General features: G+C 45.3%; 1 protein-coding gene across 1 annotated transcript in view; it reads left to right on the top strand.

Moving 5' to 3' along the window:
- schip1 (schwannomin interacting protein 1) overlaps positions 1 to 23,451 on the top strand; it is a 369,551-nt gene that overhangs the window by 17,134 nt on the left and 328,966 nt on the right. The window contains exons 3-5 of the mRNA XM_065024524.1: positions 1,088 to 1,155; positions 3,427 to 3,513; positions 7,060 to 7,201. Of these exons, the coding sequence (XP_064880596.1) occupies positions 1,088 to 1,155; positions 3,427 to 3,513; positions 7,060 to 7,201 (297 nt within the window). The remainder of the gene's footprint in view (positions 1 to 1,087; positions 1,156 to 3,426; positions 3,514 to 7,059; positions 7,202 to 23,451) is intronic.

The following is a 23,451-nucleotide window of genomic DNA, read 5'->3' as shown; positions in this document are numbered from 1 at the left end:
TCTACCAGACAGAATAAAGAGACTGTAGTTGTGTTGTCTCCCTCAGTGCTCTACCAGACAGAATAAAGAGACAGTAGTTGTGTTGTCTCCCTCAGTGCTCTACCAGACAGAATAAAGAGACTGTAGTTGTGTTGTCTCCCTCAGTGCTCTACCAGACAGAATAAAGAGACAGTAGTTGTGTTGTCTCCCTCAGTGCTCTACCAGACAGAATAAAACGACTGTAGCAGCGTTGTCTCCCTCAGTGCTCTACCAGACAGAATAAAGAGACTGTAGTTGCGTTGTCTCCCTCAGTGCTCTACCAGACAGAATAAAGAGAGTGTAGTTGCGTTGTCTCCCTCAGTACTCTACCAGACAGAATAAAGAGAGTGTAGTTGCGTTGTCTCCCTCAGTGCTCTACCAGACAGAATAAAGAGACTGTAGTCGCGTTGTCTCCCTCAGTGCTCTACCAGACAGAATAAAGAGACTGTAGTTGTGTTGTCTCCCTCAGTGCTCTACCAGAAAGAGGAAAGAGAGTGTAGTTGCGTTGTCTCCCTCAGTGCTCTACCAGACAGAATAAAGAGACTGTAGTTGTGTTGTCTCCCTCAGTGCTCTACCAGACAGAATAAAGAGACTGTAGTTGCGTTGTCTCCCTCAGTGCTCTACCAGACAGAATAAAGAGAGTGTAGTTGCGTTGTCTCCCTCAGTACTCTACCAGACAGAATAAAGAGAGTGTAGTTGTGTTGTCTCCCTCAGTGCTCTACCAGACAGAATAAAGAGACTGTAGTTGTGTTGTCTCCCTCAGTGCTCTACCAGACAGAATAAAGAGAGTGTAGTTGTGTTGTCTCCCTCAGTGCTCTACCAGACAGAATAAAGAGACTGTAGTTGTGTTGTCTCCCTCAGTGCTCTACCAGACAGAATAAAGAGAGTGTAGTTGCGTTGTCCCCCTCAGTGCTCTACCAGACAGTGTGAGTAGGTGGTATTAATGTTGCAGACAGACGGTGTAAAACCAGGACAGAGTTATGACTGAATCTTGCAGCAATATTTTCATCTTCCCTGTTATCCTCCGTTCAAGAAGAAACTGCTCTTGTCTTTCTGTGATCCTGTGTAGGAGGAAGAGAAGAAGCACCATCGCTTCTGCAACCATGGTGGTGGACAACAAGTGCATAAGATGGAGAGGTAAAGAACATTTAACTAACCGTCTACTCGACACAGCAATTAATGTTACTTTCAAGTGCCTTAACACTGTCGTGACTTTACTTTCAGTATTCTGATCACTGTTATTTATCTAATCAACTATCTATGTTTGCCTCCCGGGTGGCGCAGTGGTTAAGGGCGCTGTGCCACCAGAGACTCCGGGTTCGCGCCCAAGCTCTGTCGTAACCGGCTGTGACCGGGAGGTCCGTGGGGCGACGCACAATTGGCCTAGCATCGTCTGGGTTAGGGAGGGTTTGGCCGGTAGGGATATCCTTGTCTCATCACGCAACAGCGACTCCTGTGGCGGGCCAAGGTTGCCAGGTGCACGGTGTTTCCTCCGACACATTGGTGCGGCTGGCTTCCGGGTTGGATGCGCGCTGTGTTAAGAAGCAGTGTGGCTTGGTTGGGTTGTGTATCGGAGGAAGCATGACTTTCAACCTTCGTCTCTCCCGAGCCCGTACGAGAGTTGTAGCAATGAGACGAGATAGTAGCTAGTAAAAAACAATTGAATACCACGAAATTGGGGAGAAAAAGGGGTAAAAAAATAATTAATTAAAAAACCTATCTATGTTTAATTGTTACTCGATTAAATTAATCATGTAACAATTAACTCATTAGGATTTGGGGCACCACGAGAGCGTTTTTATCTTTTTATTTTCTCACCAATTTTGTGGTATCCATTTGGTAGTTACAGTTTTGTCCCATCGCTGCAACTCCTGTACGGACTCGGCAGAGGCGAAGGTTGAGAGCTGTGCGTCCCCCGAAACACGACCCTGCCAAGCCGCACCTATGTGTAGGAGGAAATACCGTACACCTGGCGACCGTGTCAGCGTGTATGCACCCGGCCCGCCACAGGAGTCGCTAGAGCCCGATGGGACAAGGACAAACCCTCCCCTAACCCGGACAACGCTGGGCCAAGTGTGTGATCGAGAGCGGTTCTTTAAAGAGTTACGATCTCCCGAATTAAACTCTAAAGGTCTTTACCTATCAAATCCATAAACAGTCAACTTATTAATCATCATAACCTCGACTTGTTACAAAAGACATAGAGAGGGCGAGAGAGAGACAGAGACAGTGACACTTAACATTGGTACATTTTAGAAACTTCTCTCACAGTAATCATATACTTTGCACACGAACTGCCGCCCAGAGTAAGAAATCATGAATGTATTTTCGTGTAAATGTCTTGGTTCTTCGTGCATTTCTGCCAGAACAGGCCTTTTTGGAAAGGTTGTTGGTCCTTTTTAATGCTCTGATTCTCCAAATGGGGTCCCCACCCGTCTTCTACAGTTGCTCTTCTCTGCCATCACCCGGTTTCGGTCGACCCATGGTGTTGTCCTGAACAGAACTACAGAGCTATCTCTACTTCCACTCGCTCTGGAAGATGATTCTTTGAAGATAGTCTAGCCAGCCGTGTCGATGGTTCTCAGTTGCGTGTTGAGAGTAGCGTACTACAGTGATTTGAAAAGAGTAGTAGAATGGTCCCACTTAAATTCGCTTTTCTACATACTTTACTTAGGACAGCTAATCAGCCATACCAGTGATTGTCCGGGAGGTGACTTCATTGTCTCTGCCTCATTTTCAGATTCCAAGTTTAAACCACTTTAAATGTGAGCTGCATCTCAACGTCTCTCTGGTCTGATATGTTCAGTCTTAACCCATAATTTTATATGGTTCTTCAAAAGGGTGGTTCCCCCAGGCTGACACGCTCTCTGACCTCACTCAAGGGGGTGGTGACTACTTACTTGTACAAAGTTCTAGAAACAATTTCCTGTTGTAATTTCTAAAATCACATCCTTCTCTTAACAAAATCACTTTCATCATTTTTCATATTTCATGCACAACGCATCGGATGGACACACACATACTTTTCAAGTTACAGTATTTATTTGATCATATTTTTAATGACATCACAAAATAACAACCGAAATGACATTATTATTCTTTAGATCACCTCTGACCATTCCCCACATTCTATGTTAGAAATATTTTTCCAGTATTCGCTTGTGTTAGAGGTTCAGTGGGAAAAGTGTGTTGAAACAAAGGCACATTCCTTAGGTGGATTTGGAGAGGGACATAGCTGAATGTTCTGTCCTTGATGTACAACAGGGCATGAGCTGTCAACCTCTGCGGGTGAGAGGGGATCTGGTTGAAGTTATCTATTGTAAAGCTTATCTGACCCGTTCGGATCCTCACAGGACAGTCATGACACTTCCCTGTCCCTGACTGTTCTTCCACTATGTGTCCCTGTAGAAATGTTTACCTGAGGAGTGAGGAAGAGGATGACAACAGTCCTCGTTGCCTTGAGCATCAGCGCTACTGGGAGACCAAGGCCATTGTGTGAGTACCACCTGTAGTACTCTACTGTGTTTAATACACACCACCAGGAGGGGGCACTGTGGAGAGAGAGAGCAGGGGGGTAGTGGCACACATGTAAATAGAGGAAGTGTTTGTAAATGTTGTTTTTGTTTTTCTCCTTGTATGTAATAGTTTGTGTTATGTGTGTGAGTGTGTGTGTGTACATGGACCCCTGTGTATGGTCAGGTGTGTCCCCCTCTCCCCTCTGTCATTGTGTATTCCTGTCTCCTATCCATTCCCAGGTGTGTTGTTGTGGTTGTAGTGGTGATGACATCAATCCCACCGTGGCCTTAAACCAATTCACCCTTTGATTGGCTTTCTACGGCAGGATCAGAGTTCATCTGCGTTTGTGTGAAGCCAAAACCTACCTTTAACACCATGTGAGAGGAACATGAACCCAACCTTTATAGCTGTTGTTATAGGGGTCAGCTATCGCCCCAGGCTGCCTTCTCTGGAAGGACTAGGAGTCTGGAGTAAACACATTTAGGAGGGATGGATGGAGAGTGGGAGGTATGGAGGGATGAAATAAACACATTTGAAGAGTGTATGGAGGCAGAGAAAGGGATGGAGGGAGGAAGGTGGACAGAACAAGGGATAGAGGGGGGAAATTCATTGGTGTGGGTATGGATGGAGGGAGGTAGAAAGATAGGGGGTATAGAAGAAGTGAGGGAGGTGGGCAGAGTAAACGTATGGGTTTTGAAGCGGTGGGTTATGGCTTAATTCAATTTGTTCCATTTGGCTCAGCTGGCTCCCTGCTCTGCTGGAGGTGAATGTGTTTCTCCATCGGGTAATTGATCCTACACATCACCCTGGACCCTGGAGCTGGGGTTATTGGAAATGGAGAGAGGGATAGAGGAGAGAGAGAAGAGAGAATGAAGGATGAAGGAGAGAGAGAGAGAGAGAGATGAAGTGTGGGAGAAGGAGAGAAAGGGAAAAAATGCAATATGCCACACTATGAAGTGGTTATCAAGGCTCTCTCCACTCTCCAGAGGGAATCACTGTATCACCCAGCAGACACTGTCCTCACTCTATCATGGGCTTCATTTCACCTTAACCAAAGTTAAACTTAATCTGTTTTATCTTGTGCTTTAATCCATACATTTGGAAGTGCATCACTTAAGGGCTGTGTAGAAATAAATGGCCACTAGATTTCCTCTATGTATGTCAGCGGTGGTCGGTGCCGTTTAAGATCAGGGAGGACATTTATTTTATTTTTATTGAGCATGGCCTTATTTCTATTACAGCATATTGGATGACTGTCATTCACGTTCCATTCACCCAGCGCAATGTAACATCGATAGGTGTAGGCTACTACATGATACTCGAATTTGCTACATGATACTCGAATGTTCATATATTTTGTATAGTTTTATCTAAGAAGGATAACTATTTTAATGTTTAATGTTTACATTTATTTTATTTTATTCACTGAGTAGGATGGTCCTCCCCTTCCTTCTCCTCCACTGTGTATGACCTAGAGCAGTGAGAATGTCAGAATGTGCTTGTACAACATACAGTGCCTTCGGAAAGAATTCAGACCCCTGGACTTTCTCCAGATTTAGTTTTGTTACAGCCTAATTCTAAAATGGATTAAATCATTTTTAACCCATCATCAATCAACACACAATTACCCATAATGACAAAGCAAAAACACATTTTTAGAAATGTTTGCTAATTTATAAAAGAAAAACCTGAAATATCACATTTACGTAAGTATTCTGACCCTTTACTCAGTACTTTGTTGAAGCACCTTTGGAAGCGAATCCAGCCTCGAGTCTTCTTGGGTAGGACGCTACAAGCTTGGCACATCTGTATTTGGGGAGTTTTCCCACTCTTCTCTACAGATCCTCTCAAGCGCTGTCAGGTCGGATGGGGAGTTGCTGCACAGCTATTGTCAGGTCTCTCCAGTGATGTTTAATCAGGTTTAAGTCTGGGCTCTGGCTGCGCCACTCAAGGACATTCAGAGACCTGTCCCCAAGCCACTCCTGCTTTGTCTTGGCTGTGTACTTAGGGTCGTTGTCCTGTTGGAAGGTGAACCTTCGCCCCAGTCTGAGGTCCTGAGTGCACTGGTGCAGGTTTTCATCAAGGATCTCTCTGTACTTTGCTCTGTTCATCTTTGCTTCAACCCTGACTAGTCTCCCAGTCCCTGCCACTGATAAACATCCTCACAGCATGATTCTGCCACCACCATGCTTCACCGTAGGGATTTTCTGGCCACTCTACCATAAAGGCCTGATTGGTGGAGAGCTGCAGAGATGGTTGTCCATCTGGAAGGTTCTACCATCTCCACAGAAGAACTCTAGAGCCCTGTCAGAGTGACCATCGGGTTCTTGGTCATCTCCCTGACCTTGCAAGGCCCCTTCTCCCCCGATTGCTCAGTTTGACCATGCGTCAAGCTCTAGGAAGTGTCTTGGTGGTTCCAAACTTCTTCCATTTAAGAATGATGGAGGCCAGTGTGTTCTTGGGGACCTTCAATGCTGCAGAAATGTTTTGGTACCCTTCTCCAGATCTGTGCCTTGACACAATCCTGTCTCGGAGCTCTACAGAGCTTCGACCTCATGGCTTGGGTTTTGCTCTGACATGCACTGTCAACTGTGGGACCTTGGATAGGCAAGTGTGTGTATTTTGTTAGGTTCTGACAAACAGAGTGGAAAAACTAATGGAAAACTAGTCAAAGCTCAAACCAAGTTTATTCACCCAATGGTTCAAACAGCTGCAACGACATGTTTACACAAGCACATATATTTATACCTTCCTCCTATGCTGAGTATCCTCCTTTTACATCTGGACAGCCAATATACCTCTGTTGCTAGACAGGACTTTACTGAGGCCTGTTCATTCTCACTTCATCTAACCTGTCCTTGGCACAAATTCCTCACTCCCCCTCAACTCACGGCTGTCCTATCTTATCTGTTGACTGGAACTAGACCGTGGCCCTTCTCCTCTCCATAGGATACCTGAGATTTAACAATAACATGTTCTTCCTGCACTCTCCTTTCTCACTCAATAGATTACCCTCAGTTCTAATATGGTAACATAACATATTTCACATTTCAAGTTTAGAAGTTAGTACACAACACCTTCCAAATCACCATTAATTGAATGTACCACAGGTGGACTCCAAACAAGTTGTAGAAACATCTCAAGGATGATCAATGGAAACAGGATGCACCTGAGCTCAATTTTGAGTCTTATAGCAAGGGTCTGAATACTTAAGTAAACAAGGTATTTCTGATATTAATTTGAATAAATGTGTACACATTTCTAAAAACATGTTTTCGCTTTGTCATTATGGGGTACTGTGTTTTTTATTTTATTTCATCCATTTTAGAATAAGGCTGTAGCGTTACAAAATGTGGAAAAAGTCAAAGGGTCTGAATACTTTCCGAATGCACTTTAGAATGATACTGATATTGTGGTCTGTACAGTTTCATTTCAATTTAAAAAACAACAGCACAGGCAATCTCAAATTTCAGTTCCAGATTTTACCTTATGTGTAATTTATATATTTGTTGTTTTTCTACCCAGAATTCAGCGTGCCTGGCGTGCCACCCTTTACCGCAGAGAGAGCTGTCAGGGGGACTGTGAGAACCGTACACATCATCAGTGTGAGTCGCTGGAGTCCTACCAGACGGCTGTGATGGATGAGTTTGGCCAGGACCTCTCTCTGGTAAGACCAAGAGAATCTGGTGGTATGAATAAGCAAGGTCGGTTGAGCTTTCTCTGAAAACTATCTTGCGTGGGCAGCAGAGCTTGGTGGCATAAGTCCTAATGGAGGAAAAAAACAGATGGATGGATGGATGGATGGATGGATGGATGGATGGATGGATGGATGGATGGATGGATGGATGGATGGATGGATGAAGAGGAAATTTATTTACCTCTCTCAGCAAACTAACTGTTGAGGGCCTCAGCTGTTGGTGGCATGAGGAAAAGGAGGGTGGATGGATGGAGGGAATAAAGACGATGTCTGGGGCACGACGGGGGTGGTGGCAGAGGGGGATGTGATGAGTGTTGGCGAGGTGCCCAGATCCTTAATTAGACGTTAATTAGGTGAATTTGCAAAGTAGCTTGATTGATTAATAAAGTGCCTCTGCTCTTGTCCTCGCCCCCCTCACCCCCTCCCTCCCCACTCAACCCCAGAGAGTGTGGAGGGGAGATCAACAATGCTCACAGGGCATGGCAAGAAAGCAACAGGCAGGGAGGAAAAACGACATCAGGGGCTGCAGATCAACAGAGGAAAACAGGAGGAAGAAAAAAGGGTAGGCAGTGATAGAGGGACTGTCATGGAAACAAACACATGAACAATAGAGTGCTTTTAAAGATAGGAGGGTAGAGAGAAGGGTTGAGAAGGTGAAATACCTAATATACTATTCGGAAAGAGGGAAGGGGATAGAGGGAGCCACATGTTAGATATACTGTAGATGGACATACAGATGGACAGAAATACTGTCCAGAAATGACCTCAATCACCAGAGAGGGGCACACTTCCCCGCACCTTTGATTGCGAAAGTTATTGAGAACGTTTGTTTGCCTGAAACTAAGGGAAGAAAGTCTCTTTCTGCTGGGCTAGCACAGAAGTGTTGTTGTCATTTGTCCTGTTATTTCTGCTTGGCTAGAGATGGTACACAACAATAATTAGTCTGCAACTGTCCACACACCTACACACACAATGTGAGTTTATGGGTGTGTGTGAGCGTGTGTGTGTGTGTCCTATGAGATAGTGTGAGGCAGCAGATGGGCCGTGTCTCCTGTTGGAGGCTTCCAGTAGGGTTGGAGGTGTTGTGTTGTTCTAGTCTGTTTGTTCTGGATGAGGAGGTTTGTTCTTCATTAGTACACAAGCAGATGTAATATAACACCCCCTTCATTAGAGAGAGGTAGAACAATCGTACCTGAATAATGACACAACCACTTTCTCTCTACGGCTCTGTTCCTCCATGGCTGTTTGGGGGGTGGGGAACCCTGTCTGTGTCTTTCTCTCTACGGCTCTGTTCCTCCATGGCTGTTTGGGGGGTGGGGATCCCTGTCTGTGTCTTTCTCTCTACGGCTCTGTTCCTCCATGGCTGTTTGGGGGTGGGGAACCCTGTCTGTGTCTTTCTCTCTACGGCTCTGTTCCTCCATGGCTGTTTGGGGGGTGGGGAACCCTGTCTGTGTCTTTCTCTCTACGGCTCTGTTCCTCCATGGCTGTTTCCTCCCTCCCTCCCTCCCTCCCTCAATCCCCTCCTGCTATACCTCACCTTCTCCACCCCCCCCTCTCTGTATGGTGCCTGTGGTGCTATCTCAAAGACACATCCATCACTGAGAGGCCAACACTGCATTGTGTGTGAGTGTGTGTGTGTTTATATGCACTCTGAGCCCTAAGGGACCTTGCCACTGGCCTGGAGAGAAGGGGATGTGAAGGTAGGGGTTCTAACATACATAATGCATTATACAGTACATGGAGCAGTGATCCAGAAGAACACACATATTGATACAAACCCAGTCAGGTCCAAATAGAACTACAGAAATACACTAGATACTGTAGATACTATCGAGAAACTCAAGCATAAAACACCAATAGCAACTGTAGTTAATTATCATAATAGGCACACCTAGACACATACTGATTCTCAGAACCTTGGCTTTTGGAGATGTCAAGGTTTCTCCTCTTTATCTATATACTGTATTGGTGTGTGTAGTGTGCACACTCACCCCTTCCCCTATGTATTATTTACAGCCCAAACGGGGCCAGGTCTGTCTAGCTGATAGTAAATCAATGGGATTACGATGGAGATGCTGCTGTGATGGTTAGCCTATAGGCTCCACCTATAAGAGATCACCCTCTCTGACATACGCACACACACACACACACACACACACATGCACGCACACACTCAGATAAAATAAAGTTAGAAATAAAGTGAGACGCTTTTATGGGCTGGGTTGATTTGAGTTATAATCAGCATGGGGATTTTTACACACTCAATATGTGACATTACTGACAATGTCACAATGTCTGCAGTGTCTGTAAAAAGCTGCTGCTGTGTGTGTGTGTGTGTGTGTGTGTGTGTGTGTGTGTGTGTGTGTGTGTGTGTGTGTGTGTGTGTGTGTGTGTGTGTGTGTGTGTGTGTGTGTGTGTGTGTGTGTGTGTGTGTGCGTGCGTGCGTGTGCGTGTGTGTGTGTGTGGAGAGCGGCGAGAGCAGAGTTCAATGCCTGTCGCCAAGGCATGTTCGGTCATGTTTTTTCACGGTGGAGAAGTGTTTGAGTAAGCATTCCCTGGAGTACGTGTGGGAGATCACGCTCTTGTCTTTCAGACCCCAGTGTCTAAGTGATGGCTTATTTTCCTCTCCTTCCTGTCATCCATCGCTCTTCAATACAACACACACACACACACACACACACACACACACACACACACACACACACACACACACACACACACACACACACACACACACCTTAGACTCCCATCTCTGCAGACAGACACAAACATATGACTAGTTCTATATGTGTCAGTTGAAGGCACATTTTAAAGGAAGAGTAAGTTATTTCAGAAGCTAGCAGATTCATTACTTACCAACAACGGGTGTAAATCCCGATAAACTACATCCCATTTTGAAGTTGACTTTCCTTGCTTTGTCTAACCACACTATCATGAATATAGAAAATACTTTTTATGAGTCAGAGTGCAGTATTCATTTAGTTTAATAGCACAAACGTTTGCTAGCAAATTTCTCTCATTTTACCTGGGTCCTGCCCAGGCAACTGCAGGGGGGTTACCTAGCAACACGTGCCTCGGAGGGAGGCAATTCCCATTATTCAATGCTATGTTCGGACCGAAAAGCTAGCGTGACAGATAAAATGGCCTGGATTCTTTTTTATTTCAGCTAATAGGGAGAGGTACTGTATCTAACTAAATAACTACATGATGGCATTCACTAATCATAAATTGTTTACATATAACAGAAATGTGGGTACATTTGTGAACAAAATTCTAACTTACTCATCCTTTAAATGAATGTATATTCCGCTGGTCTGGAGTAGGCATCGATCCAGGCTAACTCATTTAAGACCAGGCACCACAGGCTGAAATGACATTTTTGCATCTACCTATCTGTTTTGAGATTTGTTGGTATTTTGGTCCATTAATATGTTCTAAAAATATACATAAAAATGTTAAAAACTTGATGAAAATGTATATTTTCTTTAGTTTATCATAGCCTACTACCATTATTAAACTGTTTATGAATTTTAAGCACTTTCAAATTGAATCAAAGCTCCCTATTGAATTATACATATGTTAAAAGCCCATTTCATAGAGAATGTTACAAACTGTACTGTATTTAGTAACTTACTTTGAAGAGATGGTGATTGTGTTTATATAGGCTTTTGGTGTCTAAATAGGCATTTGGTAGTCTAACTGCCATTCCCATAAGTCAGACTCTTCCCACATGCCAACACATTTTTTCTCAGCTTCAGAAGCATCTGCATTCACCACATTGTGTGCAGGTATTCTTAGATATATTCTCCAGACTAGCCCAGAGGGAATTGTTGATATGTTGTCCATTTTTTATTCTAGAAAGCATTTTATTTGGGAAAAATGCACCAAAAATGCATTTGACATACATGTCTTTACTATTTATGCACAATCTGCTCTGGATAAGTCCGGTCCTGGAGTGTCTTAACAAAACTTTTAAACGGACTTCATCCAGTGTCAACTCAAATATATTTGTGTCTACATTCAACTGGTAAAAGTTGGATTGTGATTAAGAGAAAAACAATTCCCTAATAGGGTGTGGTCCCTGGCCTTAATAGCCACGCACCACAGGCACCACAGGCACCACTAGCTCACTGGGCTGTTTCTCACATTTGCATCCTTTGAAGGAAACGAGATGGTGCACATAAAGTAAAGACGCACATACAGACATTTGTGAACACACGCTCATGCACGCGCACACATACACACTCATAAGGTCTATAAAGTGATGCTTCAAATTAGCCATTGATTTTGTGAGAAACCGCTGAGGGTAGCTGGGAGATTTATCATGAGCATATGGTAGCGCGAGCAGAGGGGTCATATTTCTCAGGGAAAGGAGGAGGAACAGATGGGAAAAGGGATGGAGGCAGGAGGTCAGTGTGCTGGTATGTTATGGAGGATATGTGTGATTATCAGTCTAATAATAAATCTGCATTAGAAGCTCTGGGGTCCTGACGTAGAGGTAGAGATGAAGAGGGTGTGTGTGTGTGTGTGTGTGTGTGTGTGTGTGTGTGTGTGTGTGTGTGTGTGTGTGTGTGTGTGTGTGTGTGTGTGTGTGGTTCATGTTGGGACTCCGACTGAAACAGAAACAACATTTAGCTGTTTTTAAGCTAATTTCCTGCAATACTACACATTTTGCCATGGGGTGGAGAGAAAAGGTTTCAGTATTAAAGAAAATTAACTGTAATTCTATACTGTGTTCTTATGCTATCTGAGTGACTCAAACATAACAAAATTAATCGGGGCCCCATGCGATGGCATTTTTGGAATTTTAGATTCTCTCTGACTGTTTCTCTCAAATGTTTATTTTGGTGATTGTTCTAGTTCTCAAAGATGATCTTATTCAAAAATAAATATAGGTCCATTATCTTTTCTACATACTCTAAATCTGCTTTTAATTGTTTATGTTTACACAGATTGTAGAAACTGGTGGTAGAAAGTAAGGAGGGATAAGAGAGGGAAAAGAGAGTAGGGAAGAGAAGAGGATGAGATGGAGCTGAAGACGGTCACTTTTCTATAATGTTAAAGGGAAACCCCACCACATTTCAACCTCATATTCATTATATCCAGTATCAAACCAGTGTCGACACACTGTATGTGACAACAGCTTGTTTCTATGATCTGTGGTTAGAAAGAGAAGGAGAAAAAAATGCTTCTCTGGGGCATCACACGGTAGAAACAAAATATAGAACGGTGATTTTCAAAACCTGCAAAGAGTTTCTAACCAGAGGGAGGGTCTTTCCTTGCTTCCCACATCACCGTGAATCTCATAGTGTTTGAAAATCACTGTTTTTAAAATGTTTTCACTTTTGATGATCCAGCCAGGCAGAATGTTTTCACTTTATACATTTTCTACAAAACGTAGAAATGCACCGTTTTCACATATGTAGACACTTTCATTGTGCTGGAGATAAAAATTAGTTTGGAAAGTGGTGGAATTGCCTTTTAATGGAGTGATTGTGTGTAGATTCAGTCCCGTGTTAAGCAGAACCTCTCTATACTGGATCCTATATTGAATGAAAGTGGATGCTGTGCTTTAGGGCCGCCTTCACCATCCTTTGATTGGATATTGTGGTTTACCGCAGCCTGTGTTTTGATTGGATGCTGTGCTTTACTACAGGCTATTGGAGGTTTTAATTTGGTTGTTTTTAGCTCCTATTACCAACACACTCATAAACCAGCAATGGTACGCACCCACGCACGCACGTATGCACGCTCACACACACGCTCACACGCTCACACACACACACACACACACACACACACACACACACACACACACACACACACACACACACACACACACACACACACACACACACACACACACACACAACACACACACACAGGGGTTTTCCCCTGTTTAGCCCATCTCCCAGTCAGATCCACTGATACACCAGAGAATCATCTTCCATGGGAGGGAGTGCAGTGAGAGAGAGAGAGGTTCCATGGGAGGTGCAGTGAGAGAGAGAGATGCTCTGGAGGAGTATACTGTCTCTCCCTTCTGATCCCCTCGTCCTTACTACTGTATGTTTCCCCTCTCTTCCTCTCCCTCTCCTATTCACTCCCTCCCCTCCTCCCTCATCATCCTGCCATTACTGTCCATTAACCAAATCACAGAGGTCCTCTCTCTCTCTCTGAGTGAGTGAGTGAGTGAGTGAGTGAGTGAGTGAGTGAGTGAGTGAGTGAGTGAGTGAGTGAGTGAGTGAGTGAGTGAGTGAGTGAGTGAGTGAGTGAGTGAGTGAGAGAGAGAGAGAGACACTGCCCTGTATTAGAGGAGACCGAGCAGGCAGAGGGAAGAGGCCTTTGGAGGACTGAAACCCCAGAGTGGAGAAATGAGGGAGATCTTCCCAAAGAGGAGAATAAAGAATAAGTCAATCTCCTTTTTGAGAGCAGAGGTGAAGCAGGGAGGGGTACCTCTTAATTACTGAAATAACAAAAGAAAGTAGGCCCTTCCCTTCAATCTTGTGAATTTACGGTTGTAGGACATGTTTATCTCATCCAATCTTCAGTGGCACGGACCGCCCCTCTCCAAAGAAATGATGTAACCTTTGACCCCTAACCTTCCTGATGACCCCAACGCAACACATCCTCTATAAAGAACCTTGGCGTGATCCTGGACAACACCCTGTCGTTCTCATATAACATCAAGGCGGTGGCCCGTTCCTGTAGGTTCATGCTCTACAACAGGGGTGTCAAAGTCAAATGGACGGAGGGCCAAATAAAAAAATCAGCTACAAGACGAGGGCCGGACTATTCGAATGTTCATTGAAAAATGTTTAAATGACGCATATAGTCTAGTGAACCTAATTGAACCTACTGAAAACCTAACAAATATATTACAATATGATCAGATAAATAAAGCAATATTTTCTTATGGCTCTGTCAGTAATCTTTAATTTTCAACAGACACAAAAGACAAATTTCCTTTATATAAATATCCCCATAACATGAACATTAAATGAAAGAAACCGGTATTCAAGGCACCATCAGTAGACTATATTTTCTATTTTAGCAAAAGTGGGCTAAATTTACTTCAAAGAAAAAACAATAATAGCAATTTTCTATCATCCACTCAACTGAAATATTTTTAAAATATAATTGGATTGAAATATAAAAAAATAAAGTGCAAAAATCTATTAATCAAAAACAACACTTTGTTTAAGGAGAAGTAACATGCAGTGAAAACAAATATTAAATTTTAACTTTTAAACTTGAACTGAGTAAAAACTCTAAATATGTGATTGCACAGTAATGTTCACTTGTTTGAGGTTGAGGGTGATACTTGGTGGTGTCCCATCTTTTCCACAAGTTCATCAATGTTCGGGGTAAGGCTCTGAGCTGAAGAAATCCTCAGAATTGAGTGGAGGTGTTCAGCAGTAAGTCGACTTCTGTGTGATGTTTTGTTCAGGTTCATCAAAGAAAACAGTTGTTCACACAGGTATGTGCTGCCAAACATAGACAACGTTTGAGCAGCCTGGATGCGCAGCTGGGGCATTGTGCCGGGAGGAAACGGGCGAACTCCGCAGCACCCACTGCCGCATATTTTGCCCTCAGTGCATCATTGCATTGGAGGTCAATCAACTCCATTTGGAGGTTTGGTGGTGAGCTTTCCACGTCAACAGCAAATGGGTTACCGAGCAGTTCCAACCTGCTTTTTTGTGCTTCAAAGTCAGCAAATCGGCGTCGAAAGTCAGCGGCAAGCATACCTATTTTATCAGCCAACTGTGTGCTCGGGAACGCACTGGTAGAGAGCTTCTCTTTCATGGTCTGGCAGCTGGGAAAGTGGCTCAAATTTTCTTTCCGCATCTGCGTCTCCCACAGAGTCAGTTTGGTTTTAAATGCCTTCACTGTACTGTACATATCAGAGATGACACGATCCCGACCCTGCAGCTGCAAGTTTATTGCATTCAGATGACTCGTAATGTCACACAGAAAAGCCATTTCACACAGAAACATTTCGTCTCGGAGTTGTGTTGTGTCTTTCCCTTTGCTGTCCAAGAACAGACAAATCTCCTCACGAAGCTCGAAACATCTTTGAAGCACCTTTCCCTGGCTTAGCCATCGCACCTCTGTGTGATAAGGCAAATCACCATGCTCCGTTTCTAACTCCGTCAGAAATGCCTTGAACTGGCGGTGATTCAAACCTTTGGCTCTGATAAAGTTAACTGTGCGCGTGATGATGCTCATTACATGCTCCATTTTCAAGGCTTTACCGCACAACGCTTCCTGGTGTATGATACAATGATAAGCTGTCAGCTCACCTGTCGCGTTTTCCTCTTGCATCTTTTCCCGTATCTTCGCCACCAGTCCGCTCCTGTGTCCACACATCGCAGGTGCTCCGTCGGTTGTCAAACCCACAAGTTTTTCCCAAGGCAGCTCCATCTCATTTACACATCTTGACACCTCTTCATACAAATCATGCCCCGTAGTTGTGCCATGCATAGGACGTAAAGCCAAAAACTCCTCTGTCACGCTTAGGTTGGAGTCCACTCCGCGGATGAAAATTGACAACTGGGCAATGTCAGAAATGTCGGTGCTCTCATCCACAGCCAAGGAATATGCAATAAAATCTTTTCCCTTTTTCACAAGCTGCTCTTTTAGATTGATGGACAACTGGTCTACTCTCTCGGCAATGGTGTTTCTGCTCAGACTCACATTTAAAAAGAGTTGCCTTTTTCTGGGCAAACTTCGTCACAAACTTTAATCATGCAGTTTTTGATGAAATCCCCCTCCGTAAATGGCCGGGCTGATTTAGCGATCTCTTCTGCCAAAATAAAACTGGCCTTGACAGCAGCCTGGCCTTGTGATTTGGCTTTTTTGAACAGAGCCTGTCGAGATTTGAGGCCTCGTTTTAATTCCTCTGCCTTTTGTAGCCTTTGTTCCATGTCCATATTCTTGTTTTTGTCCGCGTGTTTCGTTTCATAATGTCGTCTCAGATTATACTCTTTCAGTACCGCCACACTTTCTCCACACAGAAGACACACAGGTTTTCCAGCTACCTTCGTGAACATATACTCCGACTCCCACCTTGTTTGAAACCCCCGGTTCTCAGTATCCACCTTCCGTTTTGCCATTTTTGATGGGTATCTGAAAGTTAATTTTACTGTGATGCTGACGACTGCTGTGCCAATAAATATTGAAATGAAGCAGCCTACTGCTCGGTGCGTCACCTTTGCATTGTGGGAAATGTAGTATTGGTGCGTGTAAAAGATCTGCGGGCTGCCGGCTTGCTGCGGGCCGGTTCTAATAATAAATCAAGATCATCCCAGGGGCCGTAAAAAACCTTCTTGCGGGCCGGATGTGGCCCGCGGGCCTTGACTCTGACATATGTGCTCTACAACATCCGCAGAGTACGACCCTGCCTCACACAGGAAGCGGCGCAGGTCCTAATCCAGGCACTTGTCATCTCCCGTCTGGATTACTGCAACTCGCTGTTGGCTGGGCTCCCTGCCTGTGCCATTAAACCCCTACAACCCCTACAACTCCAGAACGCCGCAGCCCGTCTGGTGTTCAACCTTCCCAAGTTCTCTCACGTCACCCCGCTCCTCCGCTCTCTCCACTGGCTTCCAGTTGAAGCTCGCATCCGCTACAAGACCATGGTGCTTGCCTACGGAGCTGTGAGGGGAACGGCACCTCAGTACCTCCAGGCTCTGATCAGGCCCTACACCCAAACAAGGGCACTGCGTTCATCCACCTCTGGCCTGCTCGCCTCCCTACCACTGAGGAAGTACAGTTCCCGCTCAGCCCAGTCAAAACTGTTCGCTGCTCTGGCCCCCCAATGGTGGAACAAACTCCCTCACGACGCCAGGACAGCGGAGTCAATCACCACCTTCCGGAGACACCTGAAACCCCACCTCTTTAAGGAATACCTAGGATAGGATAAAGTAATCCTTCTCACCCCCCCACCCCCTTAAAAGATTTAGATGCACTATTGTAAAGTGGCTGTTCCACTGGATGTCATAAGGTGAATGCACCAATTTGTAAGTCGCTCTGGATAAGAGCGTCTGCTAAATGACTTAAATGTAAATGTAAATGTATAAAGCATCTACACAGGAGAGGAAGAGATCAACGCTGTGACCTCTGACCTGTAACATTACAGTAGCCCTCAGGGCTGTGGAATGGTCTGTCCCCTACTATAACCCTGACAGTGGCACTGCACTACATTCACTCTCTCTCTCTCTGCACTCTCTGACATAGGACTATTGTAGTGTTTATTATGCCTTAGTCTGTACCTTCAGAAAATTTTTTGGAGCTGTCCCATTGAAATAGAATGAGTAGACATATGCAGTCGTTCTTTTCTCTCTCTCTCACTCTCTCTGTCTCTGTCTCTCTCCAATCTTTTACAACGATGCCTATATTCAGCCATTTAGCCTCGATTAGGCCCATCCATAGAAAATGATTGTCTCTATCGACCATTAGCGTGCCAGGAGGTGGGAGGCAATGAGCCAATCATTGCCTGTTTAACGGGGGGTGGGGGTAAAGAATGTCATAACAAGTCTCTGGTAATGGACGTCTAATTAGGCAGTGTTGTAATATAGGAGGTGGAGCTTGATGGATGCATCTAATAAACACATTTTCTTGTCATCTAGAGACATTTTTACAAACAGACGCTCACACACACACACACACACACACACACACACACACACACACACACACACACACACACACACACACACACACACACACACACAGACCCTTTAAGATGCTAATGATACCAATGATTTAGCGTGCTAATTAATGTTTAAGTTGTTGGTCTTTGGGCCTCCCAAGTGGTGCTACGGTCTATGGTGCTCAAGGCATCACTACAGACCCGGGTTCGATCCCAGGCTGTGTCACAACTTGGAGTCCCATAGGGCAGCGCACAATTGGCCCAGAGTCGTCTGGGTTAGGGGAGGGTTTGGCCGGGGGGGCTTTACTTGGCTCATTTCGCTCAATTGACGCCTTTTTGTGGGCCAGGCGCCTGCAGGCTGACTTTAGTCGTCAGTTGAACGGTGTTTCCTCCGACACAACGGTGCGGTTTCCAGGTTAAGCGTGCGGGTGTTAAGTGTGGTTTGGCGTGTCTTGTTTCGGAGGACTCATGACTCGACCTTCGCCTGTCCTGAGCCCGTTGGGGAGTTGCAGCAATGAGACAAGATCGAAATTGAGTATAATTTTTTTTTTTTTATGCAATGTGTTGGTCTTGGTTTCTTTCAGGCCAGGTCTCCGTTGCTTCCTCTCAGATCGATCAGGCAGGTTTCTGTTCAGTTTGGAGATACAGGTCAAACTACTTTAAAGAGCGACTGCCTTTAAAAAGCATGTGGCAACGATATGAGTCAGAAACAGTTGTTCTGGTGCTGAGACTGACTACAAAGTGTAAGTAAGATGATTTTTTTCATAAAGTCAGTCTCGTATGTAACGGAGTTTGGAACATCCGTGAGTGTCAGGACACATGGCGAGACCCAGATGCAGATGGTTGGAGTTTAAGATGTTTAATAAAGCCAAAGGTAATAGGCAAGAGAATGGTCGTGGACAGGCAAAAGGTCAAAACCAGTTCAGAGTTCAGGAGGTCCAGAGTAGCAGAAAGGCTCGTGGTCAAGGCAGGCAGAATGGTCAGGCAGGTGGGTACAGAGTCCAAAACAGGCTAGGATCAAAACCAGGAGGACTAGAAAAATGAGAATAGCAACGGCAGGAGTATGGGAAACCGCTGATTGACTTGGAACACACAAGACAAACTGGCACAGAGAGACAAGAAACACAGGGATAAATACACTGGGGAAAACAAGCAACACCTGGAGGGGGTGGAGACAATAACGAGGACAGGTGAAACTGATCAGGGGGTGACAGTGAGTCACAACGGGTAAATGAAGGTTGGGTTTTAATTTGACAATGTCCATTTGCCCACTAACGTGGGGTGAGCGGCTCGGTGATTGCTCTCTATCCAATAGCATAGACAGTGAGATAGACCTGGCCAGCAGCTTCAACTTTGTTTACTTAAGAGAACAAATCACACATTTGTTTACTTGAGAAATACTGCACCAAACATCTTAGTTAGAAGTAAAACATCCTTGCCAAAAACGTCAAAGTTCTCTTAGTATCATTCTGGGGATTTTGAGGACATAAAATAGGCTTCCGTGTCTACAGTGTCTCATTGGAGACAAACATCATTAACCAAACAACGAATCGGTCAGGACACACCCCTCCAAGACTGAAATCTTGTTTTTCTAATGAGAAACACTCATGTGCCAATCGGTGTATTCAGTGGTTCTTTAGTAGACAATTGTGTAGGTTAGCTCTATCCAAGATGGCGTAGCAGTAAGTCCTGTCGTGTCGTGTCCCCTGTATATATCTCTTTCGTTTTTTACATATTTTTCTTCGCATATCTCTTTAAAAACTTTTTGCTAAACCTAAGCTTCCAAATACTCTCCTGCAACCCGCCTCACCCAATGTAGCTATTTTTCCTAAAGTATTTATATTTATATTTACTTCGGAACCGGAACCCCTCAACTGAAGCTCAACTGAAGCTAGCCAGCAAACCACTAGCCATGCTAGCGGTCTTCAGCTAACCGGTCATCAGCTAACCTTCAGCCCGGAAAGCTCTCGCCAGTTCGAACAACGCGACTCTAACCAGAGCATAACGGACCTATTTATTTTTTCATCCACCGATTTCTTCCCCGGATTCCCACCGCAAATGGAACATTTTTCAGCTGGATCTTCACAACTAGCTATCTAGCTATCTACGAACTGTTAGCTTGCTAGCACAGGCCTGCTAACCGTCTGCATCGCCGCGTCCCAAACATCCATATTTACTTTCTATCTCTTTTTGATTTTTAATTTGTTTATACCTTCCGGAAACCTGCCTCACCCAATGTGATACGGAATCGCTATTATTTTTAATTTTTTTAGAACACACTCAAGAACCTCCAGAAGCTAACTAGCTACAAGCTATTTAGTCATTGTTCATTTTTTTTTAACCTGGATAACACTCGCCAGTCCAGCTTCCCTGCCCCATCCACCGCTGCCCCCTGGACACTGATCTCTTGGCCACATAGCTGATGCACGCTGGACTGTCCATTAATCACGGTACTCCATTCTGCTTGTTTGTTTTATCTGTTGGCCCCGTTGCCTAGTCAACGCCATTTTACCTGCTGTTGTCGTGCCAGCTGATTAGCTGTTGTTGTCTCACCTACTGTTTTAGCTAGCTTTCCCAATTCAACACCTGTGATTACTGTATGCCTCGCTGTATGTCTCTCTCAAATGTCAATATGCCTTGTATACTGTTGTTCAGGTTAGTTATCATTGTTTTAGTTCACAATGGACCCCCTAGTTCCACTCCTCATACCCCTGATAACTCCTTTGTCCCACCTCCCACACATGCGGTGACCTCACCCATTACAACCAGCATGTCCAGAGATACAACCTCTCTCATCATCACCCGGGGCCTGGGCTTACCTCCGCTGCACCCGCACCCCACCATACCCATGTCTGCGCATTATGCCCTGAATATATTCTACCATGCCCAGAAACCTGCTCCTCTTATTCTCTGTCCCCAATGCTCTAGGCGACCAGTTTTGATACCCTTTAGCCGCACCCTCATACTACTCCTTCTCTGTTCCGCGGGTGATGTGGAGGTAAACCCAGGCCCTGCATGTCCCCAGGCACCCTCATTTGTTGACTTCTGTGATCGAAAAAGCCTTGGTTTCATGCATGTCAACATCAGAAGCCTTCTCCCTAAGTTTGTTTTACTCACTGCTTTAGCACACTCTGCTAACCCTGATGTCCTTGCTGTGTCTGAATCCTGGCTCAGGAAGGCCACCAAAAATTCAGAGATTTCCATACCCAACTATAACATCTTCCGTCAAGATAGAACTGCCAAAGCGGGAGGAGTTGCAGTCAACTGCAGAGATAGCCTGCAAAGTAATGTCATACTTTCCAGGTCCATACCCAAACAGTTCGAACTACTAATTTTGAAAATGACTCTCTCCAGAAATAAGTCTCTCACTGTTGCCGCCTGCTACCGACCCCCCTCAGCTCCCAGCTGTGCCCTGGACACCATTTGTGAATTGATCGCCCCCCATCTAGCTTCAGAGTTTGTTCTGTTAGGTGACCTAAACTGGGATATGCTTAACACCCCGGCAGTCCTACAATCTAAGCTAGATGCCCTCAATCTCACACAAATCATCAAGGCACCCACCAGATACAACCCTAACTCTGTAAACAAGGGCACCCTCATAGACGTCATCCTGACCAAATACACCTCCGCTGTCTTCAACCAGGATCTCAGCGATCACTGCCTCATTGCCTGTATCCGCTACGGAGCCGCAGTCAAACGACCACCCCTCATCACTGTCAAACGCTCCCTAAAACACTTCTGTGAGCAGGCCTTCCTAATCGACCTGGCCCGGGTATCCTGGAAGGACATTGACCTCATCCCGTCAGTTGAGGATGCCTGGTCATTCTTTAAAAGCAACTTCCTCTCCATTTTAGATAAGCATGCTGCGTTCAAAAAATGCAGAACCAAGAACAGATACAGCCCTTGGTTCACTCCAGACCTGACTGCCCTCGACCAGCACAAAAACATCCTGTGGCGGACTGCAAAAGCATCGAAGAGTCCCCGTGATATGCAACTGTTCAGGGAAGTCAGGAACCAATACACGCAGTCAGTCAGGAAAGCTAAGGCCAGCTTCTTCAGGCAGAAGTTTGCATCCTGTAGCTCCAACTCCAAAAAGTTCTGGGACACTGTGAAGTCCATGGAGAACAAGAGCACCTCCTCCCAGCTGCCCACTGCACTGAGGCTAGGTAACACGGTCACCACCGATAAATCCATGATTATCGAAAACTTCAATAAGCATTTCTCAACGGCTGGCCATGCCTTCCGCCTGGCTTCTCCAACCTCGGCCAACAGCTCCGCCCCCCCCGCAGCTCCTCGCCCAAGCCTCTCCAGGTTCTCCTTTACCCAATTCCAGATGTTCTGAAAGAGCTCCAAAACCTGGACCCGTACAAATCAGCTGGGCTTGACAATCTGGACCCTATATTTCTGAAACTATCCGCCGCCATTGTCGCAACCCCTATTACCAGCCTGTTCAACCTCTCTTTCATATCGTCCGAGATCCCCAAGGATTGGAAAGCTGCCGCAGTCATCCCCCTCTTCAAAGGGGGAGACACCCTGGACCCAAACTGTTACAGACCTATATCCATCCTGCCCTGCCTATCTAAGGTCTTCCGAAAGCCAAGTCAACAAACAGGTCACTGACCATCTCGAATCCCACCGTACCTTCTCCGCTGTGCAATCTGGTTTCCGAGCCGGTCACGGGTGCACTTCAGCCACACTCAAGGTACTAAACGATATCATAACCGCCATCGATAAAAGACAGTACTGTGCAGCCGTCTTCATCGACCTTGCCAAGGCCTTCGACTCTGTCAATCACCATATTCTTATCGGCAGACTCAGTAGCCTCGGTTTTTCGGATGACTGCTTTGCCTGGTTCACCAATTACTTTGCAGACAGAGTTCAGTGTGTCAAATCGGAGGGCATGCTGTCCGGTCCTCTGGCAGTCTCTATGGGGGTGCCACAGGGTTCAATTCTCGGGCCGACTCTTTTCTCTGTATATATCAATGATGTTGCTCTTGCTGCGGGCGATTCCCTGATCCACCTCTACGCAGACGACACCATTCGATATACTTTCGGCCCGTCATTGGACACTGTGCTATCTAACCTCCAAACGAGCTTCAATGCCATACAACACTCCTTCCGTGGCCTCCAACTGCTCTTAAACGCTAGTAAAACCAAATGCATGCTTTTCAACCGATCGCTGCCTGCACCCGCATGCCCGACTAGCATCACCACCCTGGATGGTTCCGACCTTGAATATGTGGACATCTATAAGTACCTAGGTGTCTGGCTAGACTGCAAACTCTCCTTCCAGACTCATATCAAACATCTCCAATCGAAAATCAAATCAAGAGTCGGCTTTCTATTCCGCAACAAAGCCTCCTTCACTCACGCCGCCAAGCTTACCCTAGTAAAACTGACTATCCTACCGATCCTCGACTTCGGCGATGTCATCTACAAAATGGCTTCCAACACTCTACTCAGCAAACTGGATGCAGTCTATCACAGTGCCATCCGTTTTGTCACTAAAGCACCTTATACCACCCACCACTGCGACTTGTATGCTCTAGTCGGCTGGCCCTCGCTACAT

Source organism: Oncorhynchus nerka, linkage group LG11, assembly GCF_034236695.1.
Source record: "Oncorhynchus nerka isolate Pitt River linkage group LG11, Oner_Uvic_2.0, whole genome shotgun sequence".
NCBI lineage: Eukaryota > Metazoa > Chordata > Actinopteri > Salmoniformes > Salmonidae > Oncorhynchus > Oncorhynchus nerka.
This window is presented reverse-complemented; position numbering and strand designations above follow the sequence as displayed.